General features: G+C 40.3%; 1 protein-coding gene across 2 annotated transcripts in view; it reads right to left on the bottom strand.

Annotated features, from left to right (window-relative positions):
• The window catches only part of LOC133447007 (short transient receptor potential channel 7-like), a 59,344-nt gene that overhangs the window by 12,332 nt on the left and 31,195 nt on the right, over positions 1 to 15,817 (bottom strand). For both annotated transcript variants that reach the window (XM_061725379.1, XM_061725378.1), the window contains 2 exons: positions 15,497 to 15,730; positions 11,321 to 11,585 (listed from right to left, as the gene is read on the bottom strand). In XM_061725379.1, the coding sequence (XP_061581363.1) occupies positions 11,321 to 11,585; positions 15,497 to 15,730 (499 nt within the window). The remainder of the gene's footprint in view (positions 1 to 11,320; positions 11,586 to 15,496; positions 15,731 to 15,817) is intronic.

Below are 15,817 nucleotides of genomic sequence, written 5' to 3' on the forward strand. Positions count from 1 at the left end.
TATCATGTTAACTCTAGGAATAAATATTTTGACACCTTTCAGCCATGGTTTACGCTGCGATATTTTCTATCAAAGCCATGTTTGTGTTTTCTTCAATTACCCGGTTCTTTCACAGACGGCTGCTGTTGCTGTTGCAGATGGAGCGTAACTGTGGTTACGGTTATTTTCATATGGTGGCACGCCACTTGCTTGTTATCAGTGTTGTGTTATAACTGTAACACATTGCTTTTAATGGTTGTAACACAAATTACATGGAGAGATTGCATATATTCAGTGAGCAGACATCATGGGAACAATGACATGGCAACACAAAATAAGAGCTCCAACTGCAAATGGTGCCACATCAAAAACCTGTTTATGGTCACAGAGGGGTGAAGCCTGCTTCCAGCTGCGAACAATATCGACAACCTCATTTTCACTGCATGGTATGCCTCGGCTGGACTATGAGGGTTCCTTTGTAGATTCTCCCTGAGATGAACCCATACTAAACTGTGACATGAAACCGGTGCCGATTATTTAGCGCAGATTGCCAGCTTTCATTGAGAATATTACTGTCTGCAATGGAAAATGAAGAACAGAAGAGTTTTAAATATTCTCATAAAACCCAGATGAGCCTGACTATGGTACTCAGCACTGAGTAAGCTGCATGCACTTATAACAAGATGGTGTCTTTTTAGACGTAGCTTTCTTGTCTAAAGGGACTGTTGGGTTGGGCAAAGAAAAAAAAAATATAAATAAAATTTCACTGGTGTGGCAGCACCTGTGTCCAATGTGATTTTGTGCTTGTGTTGTTCTCTCGGATGTAAGTCGCTTTGGATGAAAGCGTCTGCTAAATGACAGTAGTAGTAGCAAAAAAGGAAGCATATACAGTATGTCTCAGCTCGATCTTTTAAATGATCAGTGAGAATTACATACAGTACATCCTGGACAACATAATTTCCTCTATCTGTGGTAAGTTTTATTATACTGTATATAGTTCGAGTGGATCAACATACGTTTGTTACTGATGACAGTATTAGCATTAGCACAAAGCGGGGTCCACCAAAAATACACATTTTCAGCCATAAAATGAGCCTTAGTCATTTTACATTTGAAATGTCTGTGTTTTAGTTGTTTGTCGAGGTTCTTATGGTTGGCTTGAAGTCATCAGATCTACTGAAGATTACTGAAGCAAATATCGTGACTTCTTTACAGCCATCTGATTTAAGAAAATGAAAAAATCTGCATGTACTTAAAGTCAATGAAACATTAACCAAAACTTATCAGAGAGAAAGTTTTAGACAAGTCTAACATACAACATGCTAAAAATTAGCCAGAGACTAAAAATGTTGGGGTAATTCAGGAAGGATCTCTATTTACACAACAACCAACAACAAACGCATTTGCAATTGCATGCATGAGACTAAAGATGTGAGATTAGTTTGAACATGTTTAGTTTTGTCGTAACACTAAGAGCAGGAAAAGACGGTCTCCAGCTGCCACCTCACACCTAACAAGTTTGCCTCCGCTCAAGCAAGACGCTTCATGATTTTATTCTAAGTGGAGGAATTTGTCTGCAGCCTTGAAACTGCTTGTCAAATCATTACATGTAACAGTAATAAGAGTAATTGGGAAGGATGACTTCCAACAGCATATTCTCCTCACTCAGTATTCTCAGTACAAAAATTTCATTTGTCAAACATGCAATCACAAGCTTCAAGACAGCTGATTCTGAGATGCTCTTAAAGACCTGTTGCTTTGAGTCTTTCTCATCGTGTACCTGGGGCCTCTAGCAAGATTGAACAAGCTTTCAAGAACCTACTAACTAGTAAACAAACCAAAAAGGAGAGCAAACTTTTGCTCTTGAATGAGTTACATTCAAATTATATTTAAAATCATATTATTATTCAAATCAGTCTCCAGGCTTTCCTTCCCACACTGTGAAGTAGTTTCTTGATTTATGTTTTCATGTTTCTAAAATGTACAAGTACAAATAGATAATAATGAATGGCTTCCATCCAGTAAAAGTAGACATTTATCGGGACAAACACATACAGACATAATTAGAATAACACACTCATCAAATGGCTCTGCTATTTATATTCACGGTCCATCTGTTTGCCTTGGCACATATAATCGGCCGCGTTACATAAATACATAATGGTGCAGACAGTTTAAATGTATCATTTGTGCATTGGTAGAGTGAAAACCAATCATACAGCCTTTCTTACAGCACGAGCCAAGTCGACCATGTAAGAATACAGACTAGCATAGGTTTCTTTTTTTAAGCTGTCCACCAAAACTTGTACAAATGACACTTCTGTAATACACACTGACTTAAAGTCATCGATTAGAGTTTTACCATATGCCACATTGTAAGAACTCAATAAATGTAATTTATACTTCTGTAAGAGCAGAAAAGCAGAAAAAGTACAACGAGATGTTTGAGCAGCCTTCAAGATCGCATCTCTGCGAAGGCAGTCTATGCTTTTCGAAGACAAAGCAAAACCACTTCCTTCACACATGAAAACACACATTTCTGAGGAAGAAGGATGGTACACGTACTTGACTGGTCTGCCTGCAGATCTGATCGGTTGGAGAATTTTGAGCTAAATAGTAGAACAATAGCAACTATGCTTCACACCCCTGAAAACACGTTTTCTGCATAAAGAACAGGACAAAATAAAACATGTATTGGCTTGTTAGAACATCTGTAAGTATTTAAAAAAAAAAAGGGAAACCTTACAAAGTGGTGAAAGTTTTACTCACTCGATTGATTTGGGATGCATAACAGGCCTGAAATTCATAAATGGATGTACAATTGTGAAAACAAAAGTGCATCCTCCTTAATTTAGGGATTTTAAATATCATGAGTTTAAAAAATATATATTTTGATCGCTACTAGGCCCTAAACTGTGGTTGTTACCTCAAGTGAAAGGCATGTTATATCTATTTATACATTTGTTTTGGCGGAAAAAAAGTGTTGATGTTTGATAATTTTAAATACGTGATGTAAACAAGTAAAATAAAAATGTGTTATTGTGAAAGCATATCTGAAGAAAATACGTCACATCTATGGTTATACACATGGATAATATCAATGCAGCAGGAATGATTTTGGCCGAGCATTATCATTTGTTTTGCTTGCCTGGTTTTTTCTACTTATTTAAATTAGCAGAATCTATGTGAGATGCCTGTCAGGGAGAAAGTGCAATTATAGAAAATCTAAATTGTGTCTCTGGACATTGACAGCACCGATGAACTTAAATTTGTATAAAATCCCACTAAGGTAGTAGTTATGTGCGTATTGTACAATATCCTTGTTACAGCGATGGATAAGATGCTTGATTCCCTAGATAATAGAGTTTTTTTTGTTGACAATATTCATGTCTAACTTGTATTAGTTTGTCAGTTTTCAGAGAGTATTGTTCAAAAGGAGACAGTAATCTGGAGATAGTAGCTGATGGTCTGCTATTAGTTGTTACTGAAACAGCTCCCAAAAGGCTGAATGAGGCATGAAGATTCCATAAACACACACACAAAGCAGACACGTGTCCATCACAAAGGGTAATGCATGATGCTAACTTTCCAGTCATTTCCAGGAGGGCTGCATCATTGCTTACATGGCATATCATTATCTCCCCAAAAAGAATTTGTCCAAACAGATTTTTGTCTTGCAATATGAGGAACATGAACCCTGCAGGACACTGAGGGTAAAGAACTGATGCTGTTTCTCAGTCTCTCTCTTTCCCACAGTCATGCTACTACCAGCGCGGAGCGTGTCTGTGTGTGGGAGACTGGTGACTCACCTCAGCTCTGCATGAGAAGACCAAACCTAATCAACAATGGGACCCAATCAACCTCTGCACCCCAGAGACAAGCTCTAGGCCTCTTTTTCATATGCTTTATGTTTCTCGCTCCTCTCTGTGCTGCTATCATCTCTGTGTCTTCCATTCGTCTGCTTTATACCGTTCTCACAAATTTCCGTTGTATATTACTGTGCCGTTTCAGCATGCTCCATATTTATTGTCCTCTTGGTATTGCTCTTTCCATCAGTAGATTTAAAGTGTTGATGTCACTCTTTCTTGACATATGCTTTCCTTTTCATAATGTTTTTCTATAAATATTTATTTTCTTCCATTTATTCTTCAGTAATACTTTTATATTGGTTGAATGAAAATGTAATTATGGGCTGTGAACGGCAGCTCGCTGTCAAACTGCTCTTTAACCAGCTGCACCTCAGTCGTTAGCAGCATATTAAATTGTCCTTTACCATCACTTCTGCACTCTGCTCCTACTGAATGACAAATAATCAGACAAGCAAATGTACAAAAACAATTTAAATATCAAATTGAATTTAGTTCTCTATCAGTATGGGAAAAAAAAGAGCTGTCTCCATAGCAACAACCGGGGTGGGGCCTTACACACCTTGCTTTAATGAACAAATTAATACAGTTTCCAAGAGATGCTTGCTTGCGTGCGTGCGCGTCGTGTGTGCGTGCGTGCGCATGCGTGTGTGTGCATGTGCGTGTGTGTGTGTGTGTGTGTGTGTGTGTGTGTGCGTGTGTATGTCTAATAGTAAGACAAAAATGGAGAAGAAAAAAGACAAAGGGAGTTGCTCGTGTGTGTGTGTATTTTAATAGTAAGACAAAAATGGAGAAGGAAAAAGAAAAAGGCAGTTGTGTGTGTGTGTGTGTGTGTGTGTGTATTTTTAATAGTAAGACGAAAATGGAGAAGGAAAAAGAAAAAGGTGGTTGTGTGTACGAGTGTGTGTTTTCGTGTGTCTTCAAGCAGGTTGTAAAGGAACCTTTTAAGCGGGGGATACAGCACCATACGATGAGCAATTTAAAGTCTTTTGGTAGCAGATTGACCTCAACATCAACTTCTTTTTAAATTTTTCTGTTTGCCGTCTGTCTTTCCGCTCTCTGCCTCTATGTTAATCAGTGCTGACATGTCATAAGTGTTGAGATTAATTTGCTTAAATATGAGTTTAGAAATGAGCTATTTTCTTTGTGCTTTCAGTTTTATCCAGTCACAACTTAGCTAATGAGGCATTTTCTGTGAGCCTGCACATGCTGGTGCTGATGAGCGGACGCTGTATTAAAACTGATTCTCAGTGAGATTTCTCGTCTCTTTTCAGCCTTTCCACGATGACAAACACAGGTAGAAGGAAGGATTGATCAGGGTTAGTCTGCTCCGGGCATTCATGTTCACCTGTCCAGCCAATTATTAGGCAGATAAACATGACTTGACATTTGTGATTCCCATCAGTAGCCAGATCATTAACTGATCCACAGCTATCAGTCTGCAGTGCTACAGCTGTTTTAGACATCTCCTCCACAGCTGAGGAAGTAAATATTTGAGATACAAATATGAACTTCAGGTCACCTAACTCTCCAGTCAAGAGATCAGAGAAAAGTGAATGTCACAACAATGGTTATAAGCTTTTTGTAAACCAGGTTTCTTTCCTTAGGCTCTGAGTGCACTCACACGAAATGCAGTTTTTGAAACATAGTTTGAGGCTTTTCTTCACAAAATGCACCAACATTTACTATTTCAGTGAAGATAATTGTTTTCTTGTTGTTATTGTTTTACACTGAATGCAACATTTGTGAGCAAATATAGTTATACTACCCTTATTTACAGCTTTTGGGGAAATATTATGGTAAATAAATCACTTTTCTTTGCTTGAGTGTATGCTATTACCTGCTCAAAGACTATGACAACTTTGACATGACTTTGTTTGGGGCTGGTTGGGTTGCAAAACATGTAATCTGTGATGCGTTCAGATACACAGAACTGATGTCACTGCTGGATCTTTGAGTGGGATTGTACGGCCTCTGTAGCCTTATCCCCACCCAGTGCATAACCTCTACCCCCTGAGGGTTACCCTCACACTCTCCTTTTAAGTGCTAAACCAAATAGAACCATAAAGCAAGTTTGAAATTGAAATGCTCTGTGGACAGCTACAGAGAGGAGGGCTCTTTAATAACCCCCACTCTTGGAGGATATTAGAGTCAGGGGATAGACTTAAAACAACAGCGCAATACATGGATTAGCCAGGGACGTGTGGCCTGATGGACCTTCAGTGTCAACCTGCAGCACTTGTAATGAGGGAAGGTTTTTGAAGTGTTATTTTGGGCCGAAGCATGTCACATTTCTTTCATTGAGACATCAGGAAACAGAGTATAATTGTGACAGGAGGGCAGAATGTGTCTGCCTTGAAACAAGATAGAACAGATGCAAAAAGCTGATGCTGCCTTGTGTACCAAGGAATCCATATTTTTGATCAAATCAAATGCAATTGATATCCTCTGTGAATACCAATAGACTTAAACAGACCCATTTTTTTGTGTAACCTGTGTGCTATTAACTGCAATATAAACAGCGCAAAACAATATTTTGCAGCAATCATGGTTGAATCATTTGCATCACCAGTTGAATTTCAAGCAGGTTCCAATAACAACATCCATAGAAAAGAAAGAATAAAGACCGGGTTTTGTTTATGTACTTGCAAATTGGATTGTTATTGTATGTTATATAGCCTACATTTGACTTAGTTTTGTCTCATGGGATACGTTGAATTGCTAAAATGTTATGTCAAATTAAGGCCCCACTTCTTTCCAGGAAGGACTACATCTAACCAAGCGGGAAATAGAATGTGTGTCATCATCTGTCATGATAATAAAAGCCAATGAAAAGTGCCGAATGTTGGCACAAACTCAGAAGTTACTGGTGTGGGCTCTGACATTTAAAATCCTGTTCCGGTCACACCACATGAACACTGGCTATTACTTTCATGTAGAACATCTCTCTGTCTCCACTCCAGCATAATTGTGTGGTCCTGTTTTAGACTATCAGATGTGCTTGAATAGTAAAAGCTGGATGCAACCGCTCCGTCTTCCCTGCAGAGTTAATAGATTATCTTCTTCGTTCACACTTTCAGTTCCCTCACCCACCTCTTGTACTTCTTTCAGTGTAGAGATCCTTGTTTCTTCTCCACATTACACTCATATGCAGAACGGAAGACTCATTTTCACGCTCCATTTTTTTTCTCTTCCCCCACATTTTCAAAGTTCTAACTTTTTTGTCATGTTTCTGCCTGAAGCTTCATCTCCACATTTGTTTTTCCCATCGTTTACTCTACCTCACTCCTCTCTTTGGCTTGGTTTTCTTTCCTGCCCCCTCAGTCTTCTACAGTTTCATCGAATTAAAGATTTTGTATGTATTTGTCAGCACTTCCTTTGATTCAGTTACAGCATGTTTTATAAGAGGGATGGCGCTGGTCCCCCCCCACCTGTTTTACAGATCTCTGTCTACTTCCTACTTGTTTTAAAACGAATATTGTTGAATGAAGCAAAGACAGATCAGCTATATGATTGAAAGAGAAAATCATAAAAAATGTGTGCACACGACATGTATTGTGATGCCTTCCCACATTTTGAAACACCTAAATCTGTGCTAATCCTGCAAGGATGTGCATCTGTCTCATGCTCAGCCTGCATGACCTTCTCTCTTCCTTTCCCTTTTTCTCTCCCTTCTTTCTTCTCCTTTGTCTATGTATTCTGGCCGGTCTCCCACATTTTGCCTGAACAAAGAGCCCAAGCAAAAACACCCTCCTCTGCATTGCTCCCTGTGGTTCCCCTCTCATCCTTCATCCTTCTGTCTCCCTCCTCCTCTTCCTAACTCAATCTGTCTCATCACTTAGTGCCCCCCGTGATTCTGCTGCATTTATTCTCTGCTGTTTAAACTCTTTACCCCATGACTTCAGAATCATCAATATTGATATCTTTCAGTATCCCTAACACCCTGCTTGGTTTTGGTTTCTTTTACACCCTCATAGCTGCATCCTCAAGAAGAAAGCTTATTCTTTATTTTTAATTCATTGGGCACAGCTGACTGGAGCAGAGAGGGGTCCACTACTCCACCAGAACTGTCTCAATAGATATCTCGACAAGAGTGTCTGTTCATTAATTGATCTGAACTTGTGTGGTTCCTTCTCCAACATGTTTGTTATAGCGTACGCAAGCACAAACAGTGGGGGACATTAAGGATCTGTCTGTGCCAGCTTAAGTGTATTTGCAAATGTGACAGCACAACCTCGCGGGCACTCAACGAGAGCCCCTGAGGTGTGCGAGTGTGTGTATTTTAAATATATGAGTCAGAATTGTCTTCATGCCCGTGGGCTTTGGGTGTATGTGTGGCTCACTCTTTATTAAGCCTTACCAAGCGAGTGTGAGCGGCTGGGGATGTGTGTGTGTGTGTGTGTGTGTGTGTGTGTGTGTGTGTGTGTGTGTGTGTGTGTGTGTGTGTGTGTGTGTGTGTCAGAGTGAAATCATCAGCTACCCCCCACCCCCACACACACCCACACACCCATACCCAGACTTCCTTTCTTCAAGTCCTCATCCTGATTGGTCCCTCCTGGGGTATCATTACCTCCTCCACCTGGCTCCCTCCTGAGTGAATCACAGCTATCAGACCAGGCTTTTCTTCATCCCTCCATCAAATGTGCCCTGTCAGACATCTAATGTCACACACAGTCTGCGCAGACACACATGGATACCAAGCCCAGGGATGAGTTCTCTGCTAGGGGGTCAAGGGACAGAGGAGATGGATGGGATATTGTTGATCAGCCCTGGCACAACTGTTTATAAAGACCATAGAAAACATAAAGCTGTTGAATTAAATACGTACAGACACAGAATAGAAAAAATCAGACTGAAACCTGTGAGAGACAACAAAGGTTAGATTTATATAAAATGAAATAAAGAAACAGTAAAATATAAAAAAAAAACTTTAGTGTCTCTCGCTTAGTTGACTCCAGACGTCTCTGACGTGCTCGACTCAGACTGGGAGAGATTTAATGCCAGAGTGACCCCTAGTGGTGAAACTCACAACCCAGAACACAAGCTTACTGTCAAGCTCAAATAAATAAATTAACGTTCACCTCTCACATGAAAACTGTGTAATTGATAGTGTCACACACGTTTTTAGAGGCAAAATTAAAAGGATCCCTTATCCCAACTTTCATAAGAAATGCAGTCACTTCTCTCCAGTTTAAAAAAGAAAAAGAAATGTTCATGCTAATTTATGAAGTCAGCACTAATGCTTATCTATAAAGCAGAGGAAACTAGATCATAGACTCATGATTGAAATGACTGTGATGACCAGCGGTGATAGGACACCTCCATCTATAGCTCAGGCTCTTCTCCGTGCTTGTTCTGGACTTTGTGAGAGGTCTTCATTATGTCAGCCTGTTGGGCTGTGACCACGATCTCTCTGACAGGCCATTTCAACTCCATTAAGCCCAGATTTTGCCTGCCTCTGTATGCTGCTGTCAGTTAACTCTCTGCTCAGTCTCTCCGCTCATCACATTGCCTGGATATTTGGCTCCATGTGGGCAGCCAAGCAGAACTCCCAGCCACCTTGTGCTGCAGCTCGGCAGAGAGGCTTATCTACATGCACAGCACAGGGATGGACGTGTCAGAACGGTAAAGCAGGACCTTGATCAGACAGCCTTTATCGCAGGTGACTATGAGATAAATGATAAACTGGTTCAAAACTTGGAATATGTGAAGATACTAACATTTAATTGATGGAGCAGATGCATAAAAAACTGAACTGCACCTTTTTGATCTCATCAGTTAAACTGGAGAAATGCAATAACCTTTTGACCTCTGACCTCAGGTGTAAGAGAGCGCAAGAAAATAAAGAGCAACTAAATGAGACTTCAACCAGTCCATGCTCTTTTGCTTCTATGATGGGGTGAAATATATCTAATGAAAAAAAAATTAATACAGACAAATCACTGCTTTTGCAATATTATCTGTTTCAACCTGTCTCATTCTCTGAGAAAATGAGCAATGACATGTGGCAGACAGACTGACACGTCAAGGAGGTTGTTCTTATTGAGGATGAGCGATGATAAACAGATTTTGTCAGCAGCTAAAGATTGATAACTGTGCAACAAATATCAGACGATGATGATGTCACTCTGATCGCTGCTACGAGGGGATGGGCAACCTGAGATGTGCATGAGCCATAATGAAGGGAGGAGGCAGAATAACTGAGGTTAGGATCGATGTGTTAGAGTAGCTGATTGCTTCAAAAGCGAATTAAAAACGTACTGTCGTACTGTTGTACTACCCAATAGCATTTCTGTATAAATGCCTAAGAAACTTGTCATCAAATCACTTGTTCCTGCAGCGAATAACGTGTAAAAACAAGTGTAAACACTTTAAAAGAATGCAATGTTTGTTGTATGAGCTGCAGTCTTCAAATGCAATTGAACTTTTCAGATAAAAGGTTCTTTTCACCCGTCTGAAATGAATGACCCTGATAAATGTGTGAATGCACCACTCGCAGGTACAGCGCTTTCACAGCCCTGAGTGTTCAGGACAACCTCTTTTTAACACATCAACCTGTTTCGTTTTGTGTCTCAGCCAACTCCTTTCAAAAGACACCAGCATGGAAATAAAAAGGTTTACACGTGACAAGTTAGTATTGATGCACATCACCGTCTACTCGCTGTGTTTACTTCTTGTCGATAAAAGAGTCTGTGTAACTTGATGGTTTACTGAAATGGAGAAAAGTCTGTAGAGTTATTTAAGCCAAGGTTCTTCAAAGAGTATGGACTGGCATCATATGCTACATTATTTAAGAACTGTCAAAACACCCCATAAGCTCTCTTTGCTGCCCTGACACTTTCAGATCCTCACTTATATGAAAGTGTATGGATTAAAAGCGACAGCAGAAGGCAGGTTTTTTTTCCCTGAGCCTGGGACATATCCAGTTTTACTGTTAACTTTATTACAAACATCACAGGTCTTTAATATGGATCTATTTCCATGAGCTCCAACTCCTACTGACATCTCAGACTGAGAGATGATGCAGAATGGTGCTGTTCAGTCATCTCAAAGTAGTTATAGGAAAATTGCTCGTGTCATAAGTTAGTTCTTCTAATAGTTCTTCTAAAGTTGTGAAACAACAGCATGATTCACCATAGCTTATACATTCTTAATGAGTGAACCTTTCTGGTTATTAGATTTAGCCGAATAGCCTGATTGCTGCCATTAGGCCCAAGGGGAGATTGAAGTTCGATCTCTGCCAATGATAAAGCACCATGGATTTAATGAACCCGGTAAACAATCTTGCCCAGGTCAAGCGGCCGTTTCTATTGCCCTGGGGATTTCCAATTGACACAGCCTGATGTCATAGGGAAATTCTAAAATATGAGGAGGATTGCATCAAAGTCATGAACATGTTCAGGACTGGCTACTGTCTGATCACACAGATCCTCCCTGAACTTGCTCAACCAGACTCTCATGCAGGTTTAACTCACGTGGTGAAGGCAGGGTTGTACTTGGCTCCCAGGTAGTACGAGTAAAGGTTGAACATGCCAATCATGAAGGCCACGAACACCATGATGAAGATGACCATGAACTTGAAGATGTCCTTGACCGTGCGTCCCAGGGAGATCTGCAGCGGGCCAAAGCTCTCGTTGGCTGGCAGGATGTAGGCGATACGTGAGAAACTCAGCACCACAGCGATGGCGTACAGGCCTTCGGAGATTATCTGGGGGTCGGATGGGCGCCACTTGATCCTGGCTGATAGAGGAGGAGAAAGATGTTATTTCCAAAGCCGTTTTGATTGTGTTTTGAACACTTGACCTTTTAACACTTGTCAGTGTATAAACATATAAAACACTGTTTTAAACCACCAATTATAGTGCTTTTTAATGTAAACCAAAGACATTAAAGCAGAATCTGTAAAAGTTTGAACTGTTCACATTTATTGGCTCATCAAGTTTCTTCTGGTTACAGTGGGCTGAGTTAACTGTTGTGTGCAATAACATCTACGTGTTTTACAGGGGAAGTTGTTAAGTAGTATAATCACGGCTTTTAGGAACATGAGCTTAAGAGACTACAAAGTAAGAGGATGGATTAAGTGAGGGCATGTAAGGTAAAGTCAGACTTGAGGTAGGAAAAAGGGAGGCGAACAAGGAGAGAGGGCAACGAGGATGAGCAGGATGGGCAGAAAAGAGAAGGGATATGACAAAAATCTGTTCAAGTGGGGACATGAAATCAAGGAGGATCCAAATAGTGAGATGTAGAAGGAAGGCTTCATTTAAACAAAGAATAAAATGATGAGTTAAGCAAAAGCAAGAAATGCACCATTTCCCCATTTCGTATGTCTCTGACGAAAAAAAAAACAAAAACAAAAAAAAAACCCTTTGTGCTTACTGATGTGTCATGACAAAGTTAGACCACCAGGTGACAGCACTGATGAAAGTTGAACTCAAGGGCCACAGACATATCACAAATAGCCTGCAGGAACAAAAAGCTCAATTCATGCTTACTACTCATTAGCTGTGAATTTTTCCAACTAATCCTCATATTTTCTTGTTTATCTGCATATAACACCTCAATGTGGTGTTTATGTCTATTTATTCAGGTTCATTTACGAGTTCCCTTGCAGTCAATCAAACTTGGCGCATGCAAGGTGTTCCTGAGTTGCAAAACAGCTGAAGCTCAAATGGGAAACTGTGTACACAAATAACTATCAATGTTTTGAGGTGAATATGCAACAGTGGCGATTATGCCACACATCTTTTAATCATTTTCCCAGCTGGAATTAAATGCTTGGGTGAGCAAGTATGTCACATGAGGACAGCGCTGAGCGTGTCAGTTCACGCATGCCGTCTTTTCATGCATCTTGAGTGACCACTTGTAGTCAAATCTAACTTCCTAACTTACATCGATCATCACATAACCTACTTAGCTTTTGTTTGCCAGACTCTTGCACAGCTCCAGCTTTTGTAACCCGCATCCACCTACATCCACATAGCAGAGTACCAGCGCCAAGTCTCAATTATTATCTGTCTCTGTATTTTAATATACTCCACAATGTAATAACGCTGCGACTAAGATTCTCTCATTATGCTGCTGTCCTTTGTTCATTTAAACTGACCAACGAGAGGACGTATTGTGTGCTTGCAAATACATTATGCAGCCACTGCACAATCAGAGAGATGATGAACACTGATTTCTGGCGCCGAGCGTTCAAGCATGGCAGCTCTTCCTTGCTCACCGACATGGGCCTACGTTCATTACCAGCTTAGGGGTGCAACAATTTCAGCCCCTTGGTCTGTAACTGAAAGTCACAAATCAAATAGCCAAGTGTAATGGAGGTACAACAGTTCCACTTGTGAAAACCTATGAAAAAGGGGAGATCAGCTTTCCACCTGTAGAAACCCCAAAGAGAAAAGTTAATGGCCTCTAAAAGTGCCTAACCTGATGCCAAATATGTTGTTTCTCAACAACAGGAGGCAGTGGACGTCTGATGGCACATGTATACAGGGTCAAATTTTCATGTCATGGCTGTCAGAGGTGTCGCCAGGCGATTCTGTCAGGGGTTCAGCCCCGAATGTTTTGCCTCAAATGTAATGTTATTAGTTTTTCGTCAGAAAAAAATTATTAAGTAATTTTAGTCTGTGGCTGAAATTAAATTCTTTACAGTGTTCACTTCAGCAAGCTATAAATAAACAATTTCCCTCCACGTCCTGGATATTGAAGCTATCCTTTTAGCGTGGGCCCCCATGCATCTGCATAGTCTGCACAAAGCAAGTCTTCTGTCTTCTCCATATCATAGACTATTTGTTTTCAGGTGTGGATATACTTTTATGTTTCAATGTTATTTTTTTCATATTTTTAACTGTACTGTTGCTGAGTGTTGAAACCTTTTTGGAAAGGCCCTGTCAGTTATTTCATTTGATAGCGCACACTTATAAATTAACATATGACTGTATTTGGAAAGGTTGCTTCAGGTTGATAATTTCACAGCTGAGTCAGTTGGGACACAAGTAGCTGCAGCTTGCTATTTGTTGTTATTCAGGCTGTGTACAGACTTTCATACAACAAGAAATAGTGGAATCTTACATCATTTCTGGTAAAAATATGGCAAACCTATAGTAGTCTAATAGTATAGCTGACGAGGAATCCTTTGTATTTTGGAACAAGAACTGGGCCCTCATTAAATTGTGGAAACATATTTCAAAATGGGCTTATTGTGGAAAAAATATGTCATATTTGAGTTACATAAAAGCTTTTCATTTGGTTTCTTCCTAATTGTCCCCACCCTCAAGACAAAAATGGTTTGGCCACTGATCAAATTTTGATGTTGTCATTTGATTTAAAGTTCAGCATGCTCAAAATGGCTGGAGAGCAGAAGTCCAGTGCTCAGAAAAGGAAAGAAAAAAGAAGAAAAAAGAGGTCTTAGACATTTTCTAAACAAATATTTAACACCAGGAGGGTGAGAGTGAAGCTGTAACTAATAGAGTCAACGCATCGAAGGTAGGAAAGCCAACGTTTATCCTCCTGGTAACGTAACCGGACTGGCCAGCTCTGAAGTTAACGTCCATTAGCTTTTATACCAGCCTGACACAACACGTTATCTGTGACAGAAACAATTACGTTAGGGAGCTCTGTCAGATAGGATGAGACGGACAGGCGAGAGATCCAGCTGCAGTCAGGTGACAGCGAAAGTGATGCAGGAGAGGCCTGCTCCTTCACAACGGCGGAGGGATAAAGTCAGGCTACTGATGAGAGAGAGAGAAACACTGTGGAGCAGGATGGGCTCGCTGTCCCCAGAGAGTCTTATGGAGGCCTGTGTCCTGCTGTGTTTTTTCCTGTCTCTGTCTGTGACTGTGGCCGGAGGTGAGTGTGCCTTCAGTAAAAGGAAGATAACAAAAAACTACTTGCCCTCTAACATGTCCCAGGAGAGGCTCAATGGTTTGGAAATGCTCTCCAAAGAGCATCAACTAGCCAATAAACTGGACTTTAAAGACATCGTAGATGATTGTGCCAGGAGGAAAGTTCAGCGCGTGGCATTTGGGGTTCAAATCTAAAACATGTCACACCAGCAGCAGCCTAATATACAATAGTAAATATTCATTTGTATCCTTCTATATAAAGGAGTGTATTTGGCACTAACACCTAATGTGTAGTTTGTTCATGTTAGACATTATTGTCAAGGCCTGTCACTTGTCTTTTACAGAGAGAAAGAGGAACAGAAGAGGAAGACCACAGGAGAGGAGAGGAAGAGCATGCCCATCAGTAACCACAAAATTCACCACCAGGTCATTGTTTAATGGGCTATATTTAAAAAATGTCTGCTCTTACACTTGTTTTGTTTTTTTTTTACTGATGGATGTACTGTAGCACAACAATCCACTAGGAACAAGTGGATTTTACATCTGATATTACTGTGGAAATTTGACCTTTTTTGTCCAAAAAAAATGATTTCAACTTGAGGCATCACTCTGGAAAGCAGTCGAAGCAATTGTTTTCATTGAACATCAAAGAACTGGATAGTATTTATTGTAATGAATTATATCCTTAGAAAAACGCTGAAAAACAACACAAAAATACAATGAACGAGAATTGTCAAACATTTCCATTCCTTTCATCAAATGCAGCACAGTACTGGACTGACTGCATTTGTTCAAATACATGTTTACCGTATGTGAAGTAGGCCACTTCATCAGGAAGGGCAGCGTTGCTGAGGTCTTCATCTGGCACGTGCATGTCTACATACTGCTGGGCTTTAGACGCCTTGAGGAAAGCCATAAAGCGTGCCGTGAAGGACGCGACAAAGATGGACAACATTCCAAAGTCTAGAACGTTCCAGAGGTGCATGATATATTCCCTGGGCCCATCGCTCCAGATCTCTTTGCATTCTGACCAGATCATACCTAAAAGAGGATTCCACATACACACCAGTTAATATGAGTTTGCTGAAGAGAGTCGAGACACACAAATAAGCACAAACTCATCTTATG

Source organism: Cololabis saira, chromosome 7 (assembly GCF_033807715.1).
Source record: "Cololabis saira isolate AMF1-May2022 chromosome 7, fColSai1.1, whole genome shotgun sequence".
In the NCBI taxonomy this organism is placed as follows: Eukaryota; Metazoa; Chordata; class Actinopteri; order Beloniformes; family Belonidae; genus Cololabis; species Cololabis saira.